The sequence below is a fragment of the Marmota flaviventris genome, chromosome 13 (assembly GCF_047511675.1).
Source record: "Marmota flaviventris isolate mMarFla1 chromosome 13, mMarFla1.hap1, whole genome shotgun sequence".
In the NCBI taxonomy this organism is placed as follows: Eukaryota; Metazoa; Chordata; class Mammalia; order Rodentia; family Sciuridae; genus Marmota; species Marmota flaviventris.
Window position 1 is genome coordinate 91,845,172 of NC_092510.1, and position 17,021 is coordinate 91,862,192.

The window sequence follows — 17,021 nt, forward strand, 5'->3', positions numbered from 1 at the left end:
CCAGACACTAATAAAAAGTAAAGTGTTTTTGGAGTAGGGTTTTTTCCTTGTCTCCTGCTAGAGCAAAGAACATGGTAGCCCTAAAACACAGATTTGTTTTTCTCTTTTTCTAGGGGGTGGAGGGTGGGGGTGTGAGTTGGCCTTGTTCAGACCTCACCTCTTCAGGAAGCCCTTCCTAAGTGCTCAGGCCTGCATCACCCATCTCTTCTCCAGTAGTTACAGGAAAATCTTGTGCATCTGTCTGTCCTCCAAAAGGACTTGGGGCTACTAGATGGGGACATGGCAGAAGCCTTCCTTCTTACCTGGGGCCCTAGGATAACAAGAGGTGTCTGTCCTGAAGCAGTGAAGAGCTGACTCTTGATTTCTTGTGTCTTTCTGGTTTTGTTTCCTTTGCTGTCTGGTCCTTGGGCATATTCATTTCATAAGCACTCACTGAGCTTTCACCATGGCAGACCCTCTCTTAGGATACAAATTTTAACAGACCCAGCCCTTGGCCACATAGAGCTTACCTGGTGGTGGGAGAGAACAAGTGGAGAAACAAAATATTTCCAGAATGAGTGAGCTTCTCCTGTGGAAACGTAAGGTGGAGACTTCTGTCTGCTTTGTTTAGCACCTGTTGCCGAAGTGCCCAACATGGTGCCTGGCACATAGTTTGCACTTTGCACTTGCTGACTTCATGAGCAAGGTGCTATGAAGGAAATCAGGCAGGTGTTTCACTGGGGAGGAGTGGGGGGCGGGGCAGGACCCATTGTGGAGGAAGCAGTCAGGGAGTTCCAAAAGATGCCAGAAGGCGGGTGATCTGGAGAGCAGGGTAGAGCACCTAGCCCAGGGAGCATTAAGTACCTGGTCCTGAGGCAGGGAAGCAGAGACTTCACGGGCTTGTTGCTGATGAGGTCAGAGGGTGGGCAGGCCACTTCTACCTGTGGGGGGTTCAGGGTTATTTGGAGCTGTCAGGAGTAATTGAAGTGTTTTTAGCTGAAAGAGTAAAATAATGTACTTTGCATTTCTAAAGGGTCCCTTTGACTACCTGACAGAGAGTAAAAGGAGGAAGCCTAATGTCAGGGAAGGCTGGCAGGCTCAGTGTGTACCAGGGGTGAGGAGATTCAGAGAGTGGCAGAAGGATGTGCTGATGGATTGGATTGTGAATGCGGGGAAGGGGAGGATGCTTGTCTGGAGACTCCTGGCTTCCCTCTGAGACAGGCTCCAGGTGGGACATTTCAGGCACCCAAAAGATGTCAGGCCAGCATTTCGATAAGAGTCTGCAGCTCAGAGAGAAGGGCTAGAGATGTAAATATGAGTCGTGAGCACACTGGAGATATTTAAAGCTCCAGGAGTGGATGACATCACCAGAGGAATGTGTTTTGCTGAGAAGAGTGTCTCCAAAATGAGAGCACTGAGGATCCCCAACACCTGGGGAAAAGGAGGGAAGGGAGCGGTGGCCTGTGAGGAGGGAGGAGTCCAGAATGCAACAGTCTGGGTTTCAGGGAGGAGCAGCCAGCTATCTCTTAAGTGGGCTTTGGCACCATAAAGGCCTTTGGTGACCTGGCGAGAACCATTGGGGTCCGAACACACAGGTGTGTTGAAAAGAAAAAGGCAGTGAGGAGGAGGCAACCGGGTGGAACCAGGGAGCGGCGCTGGCTGCAGGCTGGGCTGCGGCTCATCCCATGGACCTGCACCACAATTCTTGCAGAATCCCCAGAGTTACTGGTTCAGGAGGACCACATAGGCCCCAGAATGGTGTTTAACAGCTCTCTCAGTCGCTACTGCCTCGTGCTCTGGAGGACTGGCTATCTGCCCTGTGTATGTCTCACTTTTTCTGACTTCTGCTTAGTTTGCTGACCCTATCTAGCCTCTATCATATCCTTTCCTTGTTCCAATCTCTTACAGGGTCCAAGGCCCCTAAACCAGAATGCCTGGAGCTGGGGTTACTCCAAGCATCTTTCTTAGAGCAGAGGTAGACTTCTTTACAATAGTGGCCGATTTCTAGAAAACTTGTGTTTGGCTTTGAGAGAAGTTTGAAGTCTTTATAGAATATTTTGGTGGGCAGGACTTTTACCTTACCCATGGCTTTGCTGGCTTGGGGGAGAGTATGGAAAGTATCTTGATTTGCAGCACAAGGTTGGGGATAACCTAAGGTCTGATGGAACCCTAGTGGGTTCTTGATACCTGTCAAATGAGTGACATTCAGATATTTGAGTCTTTAGGGTTCCTATTTGCTTTGTCAAATGCATTTTCTGCATCTGGCTAACGAGTGTTTTTCCATGTGTTATTAGGGGCTAGTGTAGTACTTCATTTTATACCTGAGGAAACTGAGCCTCTGGAGAGTGAAAGGACTCGCCTGCCCAGTGGTCCACACTTGCTAAATAACACAACCAGAACGGCACAACACCCCTATACCAGGCCTCCGTGTTAACCCCATGGATGAGCTGGCAATGGTGGGGTTTAAGGCACCTGGACAACGTGTGGTCTGCTGGGGTTAAAGGGCATTCCTCCTGCCCCTATCCTGTTTCCTCTGATGCTCGACACCCCTTGCCCACATCCACACCAGATAATTCAGGGTTCAAGAAGATGAAATGGGAGCCTTGAACCTTGTCAAACCTCCGGGTGCTCCTGCAAAGGGAGCCCCAGCTTTGGAGCTCCCTGATTGTGTAGCAGTGTTTGTGGCTTGGCTGATACTGTACTCCCTGTGGGCAGAGTGAGCTGCACTGGCCCTTTACCCTTGAACAGGAGTGGGCAGGGGATGGGTCAGGATGACACGTATGCCTGTAGTGCCGAGGGGCCCAGGGAACCTCCATTTCTGTGGACAGGCTCTGTCTGAGCCTTGGGTTCAGAAGGACAGTTTCTCGCACCTGCCTTGGTTCCCCTCACCTGCCACCTGACCACACAGTCTACTGGGGAGGGCCTGGGGGTAAAGTACCTCTTTTCTCCCTCATCCCTGCTCCTAACTCCCTCCTCCTTTTCTGCCTCCTCCTTTCCGTGGCGTTTGTGTCTCCTTTTATGTTGTGTCAGAATTCATGATTCCCAGTCTTCTCATTCAGAAGATGCAGGAAGTGACAGAATGGACCTCACAGGGTTTGGGGCTCAGCCTGAAAGCCCAGAAGTTGGACGCCTGCGACAAGTGATTCCTCATTCTCACTACTGCCTTTTCCTCCTAAGAGGGAAAGATGATGGAGGATGTGGAGCAGGTGGGCATGGGGTGGAGGTAGGGAGAGCTAAGTCTCTTTGTGGGGAGCAGGAAGGAGGAAGAGGCTGCCTTTGGCCGACCTCCTGTGAGTTGTGTCCCAGTTCTTCTGTGGAATCCTAGCAAACCCCTCTGCTGACCTCAGCTTTTTTCTCTGGAGGATGGGGGCAGTGGCACTGCCTGTCATGGGTTTTGAGGATACATTACCACCAAGTGCCGAGCACTGTGCCAGCCCATAGTGAGCATTCAAAATGGCTGCCATGCCTGCTTTTATTCTTGAGCATTAGTCATGTTCTTTTTGTTTGGGGGTTGAGATGTTCAGGTGAAACTTGACTTTTTTTCGTTTTTGGCTGGGGATCAAACCCAGGGCTTTGCTTGTGGCAGGCAAGTGCTATACCAGTGAGCCACACCTCCAACGCTGAACTTTGGTTTTTAACTCTTACTCATTTGTCTGAAGTCTGCTTTGGAAGCCCAGACCTCTAATCTGATCACAACTTTTTGGGGTGGTTTTTGTTTTTGCTTTGGTTTTGGTTTTGGTTTTTTAATTTGTTTTGTTGTGGTGGTGGCAGCGGTATTGGTGTTGTTTTGTGGATTTTTGTTTGTTTGTTTGTTTTTTGCTTTTCTGCTTCCTGTAAGGAAAAAGGGGAGCTATACCTTTAATTTCCCAGCAGGCCAAGTGGGACACTGGCCCTTTAAAAGCACATTACAGAGAGCTGGAACATGGCCTTTGTTTAACTAGCTATGATTAGTCCCAGTGGACAGGGCTGGAGAAGTATGTCTAGGACCAGAGCAGGGTTGGACTGGCTGGGGCTCCTGGGGAACAGTGGGCTGCTGGGTAACTGGTCTGACTGCATGGCATCCCCTACCTGGTGAGCCTGGTGGCCACACTGAGGGATGGTGAGTGGCTTCAAGTTGGAATGAAGGAGGGAGTCTGGGAAGGAGTGAGATTGCCAGCCTCACAAGTCCAGGGGGACCTGAATGAAGTGCGCACCCAGTCAGAGAGTGGTAGCCACAGGTCCCCCTCTGGGGAGACTCAAGAGTTCCCCAGCCTGGGATCTCTGCCCCTCTGCCCCGACAGCCACCTTCAGCCTGGAACTTGGAAACGATCAGGATAGGTCTGCCCACATTCCGGGACCAAGAAGAGTGGTTTCCGAGTTTGTTTAAAGTGAGAGAGATCCAGTGCCAGTTCTGTTTTCCATAGGCAGCCACCTCTAGGAGGTTCTGCTGAGAACCTGGAAATGCCAGGAACCGCTGGAAGTTTCTGAGCTGAGGAGCTTGGCTTTTGCTGAGTTCAGCCCTAGGCTGGTCTGTGGGGCTGTGCTGGGACTTGGGGCCATGCTAACTCTGCCCCAGCCCCCATCTAGCTTTGTCTCACATTCTCCCTGCTGGTGCTGCCCTGCTCCATCAGGTCCTGGTAGCGGGTGGCAGAAAACTGAGAAGGTTGTGTTGGCCTGGAATGTTTTGGCTCCAGCTTAAATATTTGGAACAGTTGTCAGAAGCCAGGTCACTTTGGTGTGGCTGAATCTTCACTGGGGAAGTGCCCCATTTCTGGAGAAGTCAGAGTGGGGTTTGGCTTATCTCAGCCAAGTCTTGGTGTCTAACAACACCCTCACTCACTACCGTGCTGGGGGCAGATAAGACTGCCCACCAACTAGATGGTTTTCTCATTTTATAGACAGGATCACCAGCAGATAACAAAGGCAAGGTTTGGTGCCATTTTGGTGACCCAAGGATCCTGTAGTTACTTGTATTCATGTACATTTGATCATGTGATTTCTGCAGGTTTGGTGAAGGCCTGAGGCATCGAAAGGTGTTAAGAAGAATTAGGCCCACACTGTGCCTGTGGGCTGTGATGTTGGGCAAACTGCTTGGCCTCTCTAAGCCTCACTTCCTTGTTGGGGGCCAGAGGGAGTTTATCACCTGTGTTGGGGAAACTCATAGAGGCAATGGCCTTTGAGCCAAGCACAGAGAAGGAGGGCTTGGCTGCTGGGAGTGTCTCACCTTGAGCAAAGGCAGGCAGCCCTGCGAGACTGCAGCCCAATGTGCTGAGCAGGGATGGCCCAACTGGCTTTGGGACACACCTTGGAAGCTATGTTTTGTGGCTTGATTGGCTGCAGTCTCTTGGGCCAGGTGGTAAATGACAGATGCACTGACTTACCCTGGAGTCAGCAAGTGTGGAATGTGGGAGACGAGGGGACTCCAGACTGGACACTCTGGCTTTGGGGAAGCCCCTTGAGGGCTCTAAGCCTCAGTTTCCTTAACAGTAGTTAGCTTCACAAGAGTCAGAGGTATGGGATCTGCAAAGTATGGAACCAATGCCTGCTGCACACACTTCCTAGGATGTGGGATAGTAGGGTGAGAGGTGGGTATGTAGGTACTTAAGTGCCACTGTCCCTTCCCACCCCAGATTTTCTTTGACATAATTTTTCTGAGTTTTCACCTTTGCCAGTGGCCCAGAAGCCTAGGGCTTGCCAGTAGCTGCTCTCTCCTGCTGTTCTACTGCCATTGAATACTCCTGGCTGTCTTCTGTTACAGTCTGAGAAGCTGCTGCTCTGTTGCCCAGTGGGATTCCCCAGCTCAAAACCCTAGGCTCAGAGTTGGAATGCCAGAGGTACTCAGTTAGTATATACTGGGCAGGTGGGTTAACTCAGCCCGGGCCCACATGGGGCATTAGCATAGTGAATCTTAAGTAAGCTCTGCAAAAAGACAGCCCAGTTGACAGGTGAGGGAGCTGAGTGCAGGAGGAGGCCCACGGTTCTTTACTCAGTACTCCTCTCCCATCATGTTTTTGCTGCTTCTCTGAGGTCAAGCTACCAATAAGGAGAGGTCCCTGTATGGCCACAAACTCCCTCCATTCCAGATAGTGGCTAGAATTGAAGAGGCACCAGCCTGACGAACAATCTTGGGTACCAGTGCCTATTCCCAGATATGTCCCTCCTTAAAGAGGGTCTTTGAAGTGCCTGTTCTTGGGGGTGGGTGATAGAACAGATAAGGTGGGATGGGGTCAGTTGGCAGACATGCTTCTTAAGACAGGCAGGAAAGATCTGCTGACTATGTGGAGAAAGGCATCTTGGAAATGTCAGTGGGCCAGGGAGAAGCCAGGAGCATCAGAGAAACACTAGGGAGAGAACAGAATGCCCAGGGTAAAGCAGGGTCCCAGCCTAGCCTGGGCAGGACATGAAGCCAGGGCTAATCACAGGGCCATATGTAAAGAAATCACTGTAGATCAGGTGATCTCTGCACTAGTAATGGGGCCACAGGTGGGGGTGTCCTCATTTTATGAATGGAAAAACTGAGATACAGTTATTAATTTGACCAAGATCACAGAATATTGTTTGTGTGGATTTAAAGAAGGAGGCCTCCTCTTGTGTTCAATCGGCATAGTTCCTGGAGCAGGTTGACAAGCGGCTGGTCCTTGGTTGAAGCAGAAGCCTGGTACCCAGGGGTTAGGAAAGAAGACCCTCAGATCACCAGTTACCCTAATCTGAACATCCTGCACAGTCTCAGGAGGCTTTGTGGCATGGCCCCTGAGTCTTGGGCAGAGGAGATGGGGTGGGAGAAGATGGTTGTGCCCCCACATTCTGCAGAGGGGCCAACACAAGCCAAAGGAGACTTCCTGGAGGTGGAAAGCTGAGAGTACTTAGATTAACCAGAAAGGAAGAGGCTTTCTGGAGAATGGGAGTCCCTGGTTTTCAGTTAACTCCTTATTTTGTACATCATCATCACTCTCTCCTGGGTCCTGCATCTCCCAGACCTGAGGCTGCTGTTGGAGGTATTTAGGGTTTCTGGTGGGAGTTGGGGAACCAGTCTGAAACTAGCCCCACCCTCAGTGGTGTGATTCATCAGACCAAGGGGGTGCCTGAGTGTGTTGAGAGGTCAGGGACAGGTTGAACTCACAGGGGAGGGAACACCTCAATCTGGGCCTTGAAACATCTCCGGAGGGTCCAGTTAGACAAGTCGGGGGCAGGACAACAGACAGAGGGTCAGTTCATGTGCAGTTGCCATGGAATTCCGGCTGTCGAGGTCACTTCAGATGTGGCTGGGGTTGGAACCCTGAGTGTCATGTAAGGAAATTGGCTCCTTTCCTGGGGCTGAGTGTAGGGGGATGGGGCACTGCTTTCCTTAGCTCACTGAGTCAGGGTTTAGAACTATGGGTGTCCTCCTCCCTGATCTGAGTGACAGGCCAAGCTGGTGGTTTCTCCTGGGGACCTGGGAAGGGCCAAGAGCTGAAAGCAGGAGGGGCAGTTTGCCCTCAGCTCACTTTCGATTAGCTCAAATCTCATCCTATTCAATGAGTGTTCCTTAGATTCTCTTCTCTTAAAATTCAGGGCACCTCGCTGTTCTACTGAGGTTTATGAATGTTTAAAAACTGCTTTGCGGTCCCCAAAGTAATTTGACAAGTCTGACAGCTATTGATTAAAAACTCGAAATTATTCAGGTTGCAGGATGACTTGGGGGATTAGATGGAAAGTTTTTTGTTTCTTCTCTGTCTCAACCCCTCCACCCCAAAGGAAGTAAGATGTGGAAAGGTAAATGTGATCCTAAATGTCTTTTGCAAGACTCCACTCGATCTGCACAGTTATCCGGGAAAGGGTGGGCTGGGGTCTGCTCAGGGTACTGAAGTCTGTCTGCTCTGCTGTTTGGGGACCAGACCAGCACCTCTAACAACCCTGGTCTCTCACCAGGTCTGTGGCCCAAGTCGTCACCAGGCAGCAGTGAGGCACTCTTGTGTTACTACAGGTGGTGGTCATAGTGCTCAAGTAGTCACAGTCCCTTTGGTAAATAGGAAGTTGACATAGGGCTTTTGTGACTCTCAGAAGTAGCTCAGCCTAGAGAGGGGATAGAACTTATTCAGAATCTATGGGTCCAAGGGAAAGGTGGGGAGTCTGGGGTCACAGGCAGGAACCCAGGGCTCCCTGGAAGGTTCTTCCCCTCCCTTATGGCAAGAGGGATGGGCCTTTGCTGGGACACTAGGTTGATTGGACGCTCAGCCCCCAGGCCTGGCTCCACATGATAAAGGGACCAGGACTGCCCAAAAGAAGGATGATGATCCCAACTTTCACTCTGGACCGTATGATCTGCTGAGCCACTCCTGCTCGCCAAGCTTCAGTTTCCTCTTCAGCAAAGGAGATGTGTCTGAAAGCGTCCTTTATAGAAACTTTGAATTCACCGGGGGTGAATGTGGCAGGGGTCATCCCTGAGCCAGGTCTCCAAGGGCCTCAGATTGGTTCCTACTTTCCTGTCGTCTGGGACCATGCCACCTTCAAAGTAGGGTTCTTGGGGAAAGTGTGAATTGATACATGTGTGTAAGATCACCTGTCATGTTGCTGGGGACCCAGTAGGTGCACAGTAGGTGGCTTTTAGGTTCAGCCTGCCACATTGTCCTTCATTTGATCAGTGTCTGTTGGGTACTGTGGTGCCTGGCCTCCAGCTGTGTTGTAGCCCTAGCGATTGATGAGCCACCCTGTTTTGTTGTTTGCAGTGCTGGGGATGGTACCCAGGGTGCCTTGTGCATGCTAGGCAAGCACTCTTCCACTGAGCTATATCCCCATCCCTTTTTATCTTAGATCTCAGTAAGTTGCCCAGGCTGCCCTTGAACTTATGATCCTCCTGCCTTAGTCTCCTGAGTAGCTAGAATTATAGACATGTTCTGCCCCTCCTGGCCCCTATCTTCTCTTGGTTGCCAGGGTGTGAGGCCCTCCTCCTTGTCAGTTCAAGATGGAGTATTCCCATTTTACAGGTAGAGGAAGTAGGGAATTGAGTGGTCAGCCCTGTGGTGTGGTGATCCCAGGGATAAGGTAAAGGCAGGGCTCAGTATGTGCATGGGGGAGTCACACTTGCTCCTGGTTGACTCTGTGAAGCCTGCCCCTGCCTTAGAATGAGGGGACCCAGGGCTGAAAGGGACCATGCCTCCATTGCCTGTCATCCTAGGAAGCCTTCCCAGGCTGAGTGACCAGCCTCCCTGCCTTATTAGGACAGTCTTTGTATCCCCAGGGCCCTGAAGGCCACCAGATGACTACATTTTTCTCCCCTCCTGGGAACCCAGCTGGGCCCGGAGTGAGCACTGGCTTTCTCAGCAGCCAGTTCCCAGGGCAGCAGGGCAGGGCCTGACTGAGGAAAGATGTGTCTGCTGGATGTTCCCAGAAGGGCATGGCCCTGTTTATGTTCTGCTGCTCAATTCCCAGGAGGTCAGTGCCCTTATCCTGACATGCTCCGGGACAGTGTCCAGAAAGGGTGCCACCCCCCTGCAGGTAGACATCTCTAGCATCACAGCCTGGGCCTGCCTAGGGTACAGGCACAGGCTCAGTGAGTATGTCCCACCAGGTGGGGCTTGGAGATCTGGCTGGGTCCTGACTGCGAAGACCCACCTTGTCTAAAGTTTCTTCCCAGTCCAGGCCTGGTTGTGGCAGTAGGTGTAGCATGGAACCACTCAAGCACCTAAGGCTGGAAAGCACCATGCCAAGGAGTCACAGGCTATGGGACCTCCCTACTTCCTTAATTTCACTAATGGAAATTCAGGGCATTTTAAAAACTTGAGGCATCCTGAGCATTTGAGCAAATGGAGTATTCCCATTTTACAGGTGGAGGAAGTAGGGAATTGAGGGGTCAGGGAAGGAACAGGGGACAGCACCTATCCCATCACTCCATTACCAGCTACCCTAGAATTGTCAGCCTCAGTAAACACTGTGTCCATTGCTCACCAGTGTTGTTCATTGCTGTGTCCCATTCTTAAACAGTGCATGACCATGAGGTGGGTAAAGAGGAACGGGACAGTCATGAGTGACTGGCGTAGTCCCTGGCACTGACCTTTGCCTCCTGAGCATCTGCATTCTCATTTAATCCTTAGAGCAAACCTGAGAGGAAAGTGTGCCATTACCCCCACTTGTGGATGGAAACAGGCCTGGAGACTTGCATGGCTTAAGGCACTTACAGTTTTGTGTTTTGTCAGGAATAGAAACTGATAGCTCCTGCAGCTGGGTACCCTGGATTCTAGGGCCTCTGTCTTGCTACCTTATCCCAGCTTCTGGTGGCATTTCTGTCGCATGCGCTCACCCCACTGCCTGCCTGCGTGCATGCATTGCCCACCTGTGACTCTAGCAGTGCAAGCGTTCTCTCCACAGTGTGTCTTTAAGGGTCTCCCAGCTCTTGTTTGTGTACTTTCCAGAGACAAGAAGTCCACACACTCTAAAAGCAAATGAGCCTGGTCTGTTTGGGGACAACTGGCAATGAGCTGGTCCCAGGCCTGCCTCGGGGAAGCAAAGGGCAACTCCCTCTGTCCTTTTGAGATTTGGAGGGTGACCCTTACCCTCTTACTTCCCAGGCTAAATACCCTACTCTCAGTTTACCCCACCCATAGCTGCAAGCATCCTGTGTCAGAGCTATTTTTAGTTATCACAAACATTGTTTTTGTTTGTAGGTCCCCCCTGAGCTTGAAATTAGGAGAGTTTGTGGAATTTCTATGTCACTAACCTTTTAAGAGAAAAAGGATCAGAGTTGAAAAACAGCTTGTGGCTTGGCTGGAAGGCTATCAGATAAGGCTGTGGCCTAGGAGCTGGGACAATGTCCCATTGTTCCTGCTACTGGGTTCTTACAATGAGCTGCTGTTGGGACTGGCTCTGTCTCCAGCAGTGACTCCCCCATGATTATGCCCACATTTCCTGGGACCTGGGCAAGGCTGCCCTTGGAGTGAGCAGGTCACAGCCACAGGGAGTCATCAGCCTGCCTGTGGACCTTCTCTGCCCTTCTGCCCATGGCCACCTATGGGGCCTTGAAAGGCCAGGCTGAGGCTGTGGTATACACTGATGAAGTCAATTTTGGACTCCACCTAGCTGGGGTGCGATCCTCCTCAGTCTTGCTACTGGAGGACATTGTTCAAGTCAAGCCTTTCAGACTCTCAGTGCCTCAAACCTGAGAGGGTCATCATGAGAATTAAGCAAGGAACCAAGTATTTAAGGCATGGATGGGGCTCAAGTGCATGGGTGTGGGCTGGCTGGCTGGAGAGACCAGAAGAGTATTATTATGGTGGCATTGGCTGGCCTTGAAAATGGAAGGATTTTGTTAAACAGAAAGATGGAGGGAAAGGTAGGACAGGCTGAAGGAAGAGCCTGGGCCAAGGCACTGGAAGGCAGAGTCCATGGCTAGGTCACCAACCAGGGTATAGTGATAGAGGACTGGATTTGAATACCACCTTGAGGCCTCTGGGACTTGCTTGTCTTCTAGGCTGTGAGGGGAGGGAGGGAGGCCATGCCAGGCGGAGGGGCCCTCCTGGTGGAGGGGTACTGCTGTGGTCCGCTGGGGATGGCCACTGGGATACTCCATCCCTGCATGCCCTAGGCCCTGGCCAGACCAGCTCTCAATAGCAGTAGAATCCAGGGCAGATCTCACTGTCCTGTGACCTGTTTCCCACAAGTGACCTGGGAATCCTGGTGCCACACTTATTTCTGGGAGGTGTGAGAGTCCCATACCATGGAGGACACAGGGAAAGACTGTGAAAGAGCTCTAGGGGCTCTAGTCCTCGAGGGCCATCGTGGGCCTTAGAGAATCTGCCATGTTTGAGTTCCCAGAAAGGGTTAGGACCATGGGGAAACTGGGTGCTGCTGAGAGGATAAGATGATGCCCCTAAGGCTCTTTCATGAAGACTCTGAGGTGAACATTGGGATGCTGCTCTTGGGAATTGGCTTTGAATAGACAGCTGACCTGACAGCCAAACCCTCAGGTCTAATTTGTCCCTTCTTCCAGGGAACAGTCATGTCATCAGGGTCTGCGGCTCAGGGAGGTCTATACTTGTCCCAGCTGATTTCCTCCTCACTCCAGGAGTAGCTAACCTTGGCTGCAGAGGTTTGGGAGCTTTGGTCCAAGAACCCCGAGGACCTGAATCCTAGAACTGCCAGGCTTAGCCCTACCCACGAGGAACTCCCTTCCTGGCAAGGCGACAACTCTGACAAACTTTCCCAGCATAGCCTGGGAGTCCGGGAAGCCTTAATGAAGGAAAATGCACTGATGCTAGGAGTTCGAGTTGGATAGGGGAAGGGGGCTTCTTGGCAGAGGGAGTGGCATGTGCCTGGAGGCCTGCTTGAGGGACCTGGGTCTCCGGGTGGGAGCTGCCCAGCAAATAGGCCTCTGTGATCAGGTGGAACAGCAGGTGGACCCCACCCAGCAGCCCAGGGTGCCATGTCCAGGGCTGGTCTTTATAAGGCCCCCTACCACCATAACAGAAAGGCCTGGGAATGCCTCCCCCTGCAGATCTTGTCTTTACAGCACTCCTGCAGCGTGTGCTCAGTATCACTACTTTCCTTCTGAGGCAAGAATCCTTCCTGCTTTTTCAGATAAGGAAAATGGACCCAGAGAGTTGGGCATACCTCAGCGGGTCACAGCTGACCAACTTCTGGGCCCAGATGAGATGAGAACCAAGGTTACTGTGTGTCAGAATTTAGAGGATGGAGGGGGTTGCAGGTAGACTCCAGGGCGAACAGGAAGAAAATAGACATGTAAGATCACCACCAATCCTGCCCCCACCACCCAGCCCTCTACTGCCCCAGAGCAGCCTGGGAAGCCTGGGAGGAGCCAGGCAACCCTGCTTCTCTTCCTTCCAGTGAGTTTGGGCTGTGGGGCTGGATGCAGCTCTGCTCCACTTTCCCCCTATGGAGAAGTCTGAGAGGAGGCAGGGAGAGTCAGGGCTAGGCTGCTCCAGGATGCCTTAAGGGCCCTGAGCTTCACTGAGCCCTCTTTCTCAGGAATCTTCCTAGCCCAGTGAGGCCCAGGCCAGCTGGAGCACATTTACAGGACAGGACAGTGAAGAAGGAGGGGAGGGGTTCTGCAGTCACAGTCTGTGGGCCCTGGCTGTTGAGGGTCTGAACTAGGCTCCTGGGGCTGCAGAACAAGGCACCCCTTAGGTCTCCCTGGGCAGGGTCAGTGAGCTGTAAAAGGCCCCTTGTTTCTCTCCAGCCAGCCAACTCGTTCAGGCATCTCAGGCAGAAGGTGGCCCAGCTCATCAGCGCCTCCGTTTGTACATCCCAGGCTACTACCTGACCCACTCTGACTCCAGCATCCTAACCTGGCAGGGTTTGCCAGGCTGGGCCAAAGAGTAGCCTGATCCCTACTGTGAGTTCCAGGCCTTCCTAGACAAGCCCAACTTCCTCAGACTCCCCAACATCTGAGCCAGTGCATCTCTTCCACTGAAGTATGAAGCTTTCTCTGTGAGGGAGGCCTAGAGTCTGAGGGTGAGGCTGCCTAGCCCAGGCCCCAGGTGAGAAGGGGAAGGCAGACCTCCCCACAGGAAAAGGCCTAGCAATCTGAGCAAGGACTGAGAGGTCATCAAGGGATAAGTCCTGTCTGAACACATAAGATGGTATGGCATTATGGGTAAGCCACCCTGCACCTTTGCAAACTGGGCATCCCAGGAGAGGGTCCTGGGCTTAGGCCACACTGAGAAGCCCCAGAGGGAACCCAGGGGGATTTGGATGGTTTCTGAGCTGACTTCAGCCCACCTCACAGCTTTGCTCTAGTCTGAAGCCAGCTTCCCGTGGTCATGAGGAGGCCTGAGAGATGAGTGAAAGAGTCTACTGGAGCACACCATGTGGGGTTTCTAAGGCCTGGGGTCTCACTTCCAGCTCTGACACCTTGAGTGCCTAGACTTTGTGCTGAATGAAAGTTCATATGCACATAGGGTTGTTGCCATGGAGATGTGGAAATTTTCTGGATCCCTGAGCCCATACATCATAGGCCTCAGCCTTCTTTACTCCATGTGGTCATGGAAATGGGTGTGTTCTGCATGCAAATGTCTATCAGGCTCTGAGTCTTTCAAGGTCAAGGTCAGATCTTAGCCTGATCTAAGGTAGGGAGAGGATGATGAACTGGTCAGGAGCCAAAAAGCAAAGGGTGTTGTGGGAAGGAAGTCTGCTTATAGTATGTGGCTGCTGGGAGACAAGAGACCCAGGGATGAGGTATGTCATTCTTTTTTACTGAGCTCCTAAGAATGGACCAGTGCCTGCTCTCTTTGTAAAACAGGTGACACTTCTGGGCCCCCCCTGGGTAAAGGTGAGTTAAGGAAAAAAAGCTGCTATAGAATTACAAGCCCAGAGCCCATGGCTGGAGCCTGCTCACCTAGTGCATCTAAACCAGGTGTCTCCCTTACCAACAGTAGCCTTATGTCAGACTAAACTGTGGGCTTTTCCTCTGGCCCAGCTGTGGAGGGGGCTCCAGTTGGACCTTCATTTCTCTTTGGTGGTCATTACCAAGCACTGGGAGCAGGTATGCTGAGGTGTATTCCATGTGATGCACTGAAGAACCATAGGTACAGAGAGGGATGAACTTGCCCAGGGCCATACAGTAAGTGAGCAGTGGGCTTAGGTTCAAGGCCATTTTGTTAGGGCCAGTCCAGATCTGAGCTCCATTTGGTTACCAGGTGGCATCTTTGTTCCTCATGCCAAGGCCTGTGTCAAGCCCACGGCCTAGGCCACAGAGCGCCTGCTAATGGACCCCGACTGAGTCTCAATGTTTTGGATACTGTGCGGAGACTGTGGCATCCCTTCTGCTCAGAGCTTCTATAAAATAGAGCAGTGGAGGTTCCTGGGCCTGTGCTACTGTGTGTGGGGCTGGGAGTGAGGCAGTGTGGGGGAAAGGGCTTTGTTGGCAGTGGCATTCTGGACAAGCGTTGGGATGGTGATTACTTTGGTCTTGGATGGGGACAGGGCTGATGCAGGGAAGGTGGGAAAGGCTACAGAACCCCAAAAAGCTGCCTAAACCTGGGCAGCTCTTCTCTTGGTGGGTCTCTGGGGCTGCTAAAGAGCCAGGTCCAACCCTGCCCTGCAGTCTCAGAAGCTCAGTTTAAACCCAAGTGGTCATGGAATCCTCGGTTTCTTGCTCTCTTAGGGGCTGAACCTCTTATCTAGACCCCCACAGTGGGGAAGAGGAACTGGTGGGTTTGGGGGACACTCCTTCCACCAAGCCTGCCTGAAAACAAAGGGCAGCAAGGGTTGGAGGAGGAATGACTGCCGCTGAGGAGGGCAGTGGTGCAGGGACGAGACAAGTGGGTGGGGCACAGCCACCCCGCTTGGCCTGGCCCTGACACATCAACTGCCTACCTCCTCAGGTCCCATCTGATGCCAAGGCTGAAGGAGTCTCGCTCCCACGAGTCCCTGCTCAGCCCCAGCAGTGCGGTGGAGGCGCTGGACCTCAGCATGGAGGAGGAGGTGGTCATCAAGCCTGTGCACAGCAGCATCCTGGGCCAGGACTACTGTTTTGAGGTGGGTCTCACCAGGGGAGAGGTTGGCAGCACCTTTGTCTATCTCTGACCAGGCCGGACTCCTCCAGACTCCTTTGGAATACTGTGTCCTTGGCAGTGGATAGTCTCTTTGAGACAGTGGCCACATCTGCTGATAGCTTTTGGCTCCTGGGAGACAAGAGACCCAGGGATGGGCTCCTAAGAATGGACCAGTGCCTGCTCTCTTTGTAAAACAGGTGACACTTCTGGGTCCCCACTGGGTAAAAGTGAGTTAAGGAAAAAGAGCTGCTATAGAATTGCACAAGCCCAGAGCCCATGGTTGGAGCCTGCTCACCTAGTGTACTGTGGGATTGTGGAGAGCCCCCCTCCCCACTTTTCTGAGCCTGTTTTCCCATCTGTTCAGTGAGAGCCCCAACTTCTTCTGCCCAGCATTCTGTGATCCAGGGTTTAATTAAGAATAGAAGGCCAAAATGTAACCTGGGCAGGGCCATTAGCTGGGATCCCCTGCACAGTCCCTCATGGTAGGTGGGGAGTCAGTGGACTAGAGAAGGCAAGATGCCAAAGTTCATGCAGCCAGGCTTGAGACCAAGCCAGGATCAGGTTATTACGCTGCAGGTGTTCTTGGGAGTTCCCAGTGGTGTCTCCCATTATTCCTATTGACTTCCTACTTCTGTTTCTGGGAAGATTCCTACCCTGTCCCTACTGCCACCCCCAGCAATCATGCATAATTAAGGAAACTCTCAGAATGAATACTGCCTTTGGGGACTAGTGTAAAAACCTCCCAACCTCTGCCCATGACCTGTGTCCTGTGTGCAGTTTCTGGTTTAAGACTCCTAGCTAAGCCAGGCAGCATCTGGACTCTGACTTCCTTGCCTGGGACAGATTGAGATGGCCTGTACCTGTCAGCTTGTTCATAACACAGTTTGCTACTCATGTATAGGCACTTGAGTGCCTGGATGAGAGATCTGGTTTGCCCCGTGGAACCCTTAGCATGGCACTGGGACAGTGGGGACAGAGTGGCAACAACTCAGGCCAGGCTCCCTCTCCTTGAGGAAATGTCCAAGCTGCAACTAGAGAATGAACAGGAGTCAGGCAGGCAGGGGATGGTGAAGGTTCCAGGCAGGAGGACCCCAGGGCCTGACACACAGGTGTTAGGCTTTTTGTGGCCATCATTGTTGTCACTGTTGCTGGGCAAAAGAGAACCCTCAGAAGGTGTCAGCTAAGGATGGAGAAGAATCTCCTGCCTGTCCTTGCTTGTCCTCTTGGGACTTTGGTTTCTACCTTTATGGCTATACTTGAGGTGAGCATTGCCCTATGACCTAGGCAGAGTGCCCTGTAAGACTCATAAAGGTGATTTTTCTCTTTGAAAAGAAGGGCTCTGAGCCGGCAGAGATGAGGAGCCAGGCCTGAGAGCTAGATGGCTCAGGCCAGGTTGCTCTACTCCTGCCCACCTGCTCTAGGACAGCAGGTCTCTGTGCCACCTGGGAAATGAGAGGTATAAGGGCAGTTGTGAGCCTTGTCCTACTGCCATTCAGAGGCTATGTGCAGACCTGGTGGTCTCAGAGGCCTTCCATCACTGCCCAGCCTTGCCATAGTCCCTTCCCCTGTAACACGTCC

The 17,021-nt window shown here is 52.1% G+C and overlaps 1 protein-coding gene across 10 annotated transcripts in view; it reads left to right on the plus strand.

Moving 5' to 3' along the window:
• Positions 1–17,021, plus strand: part of Dab2ip (DAB2 interacting protein) — a 162,923-nt gene that overhangs the window by 120,572 nt on the left and 25,330 nt on the right. For all 10 annotated transcript variants that reach the window (XM_071600893.1, XM_071600900.1, XM_027937047.2 and 7 more), the window contains one exon: positions 15,273–15,426. In XM_071600893.1, coding sequence (XP_071456994.1) covers positions 15,273–15,426 — 154 coding nt within the window. The remainder of the gene's footprint in view (positions 1–15,272; positions 15,427–17,021) is intronic.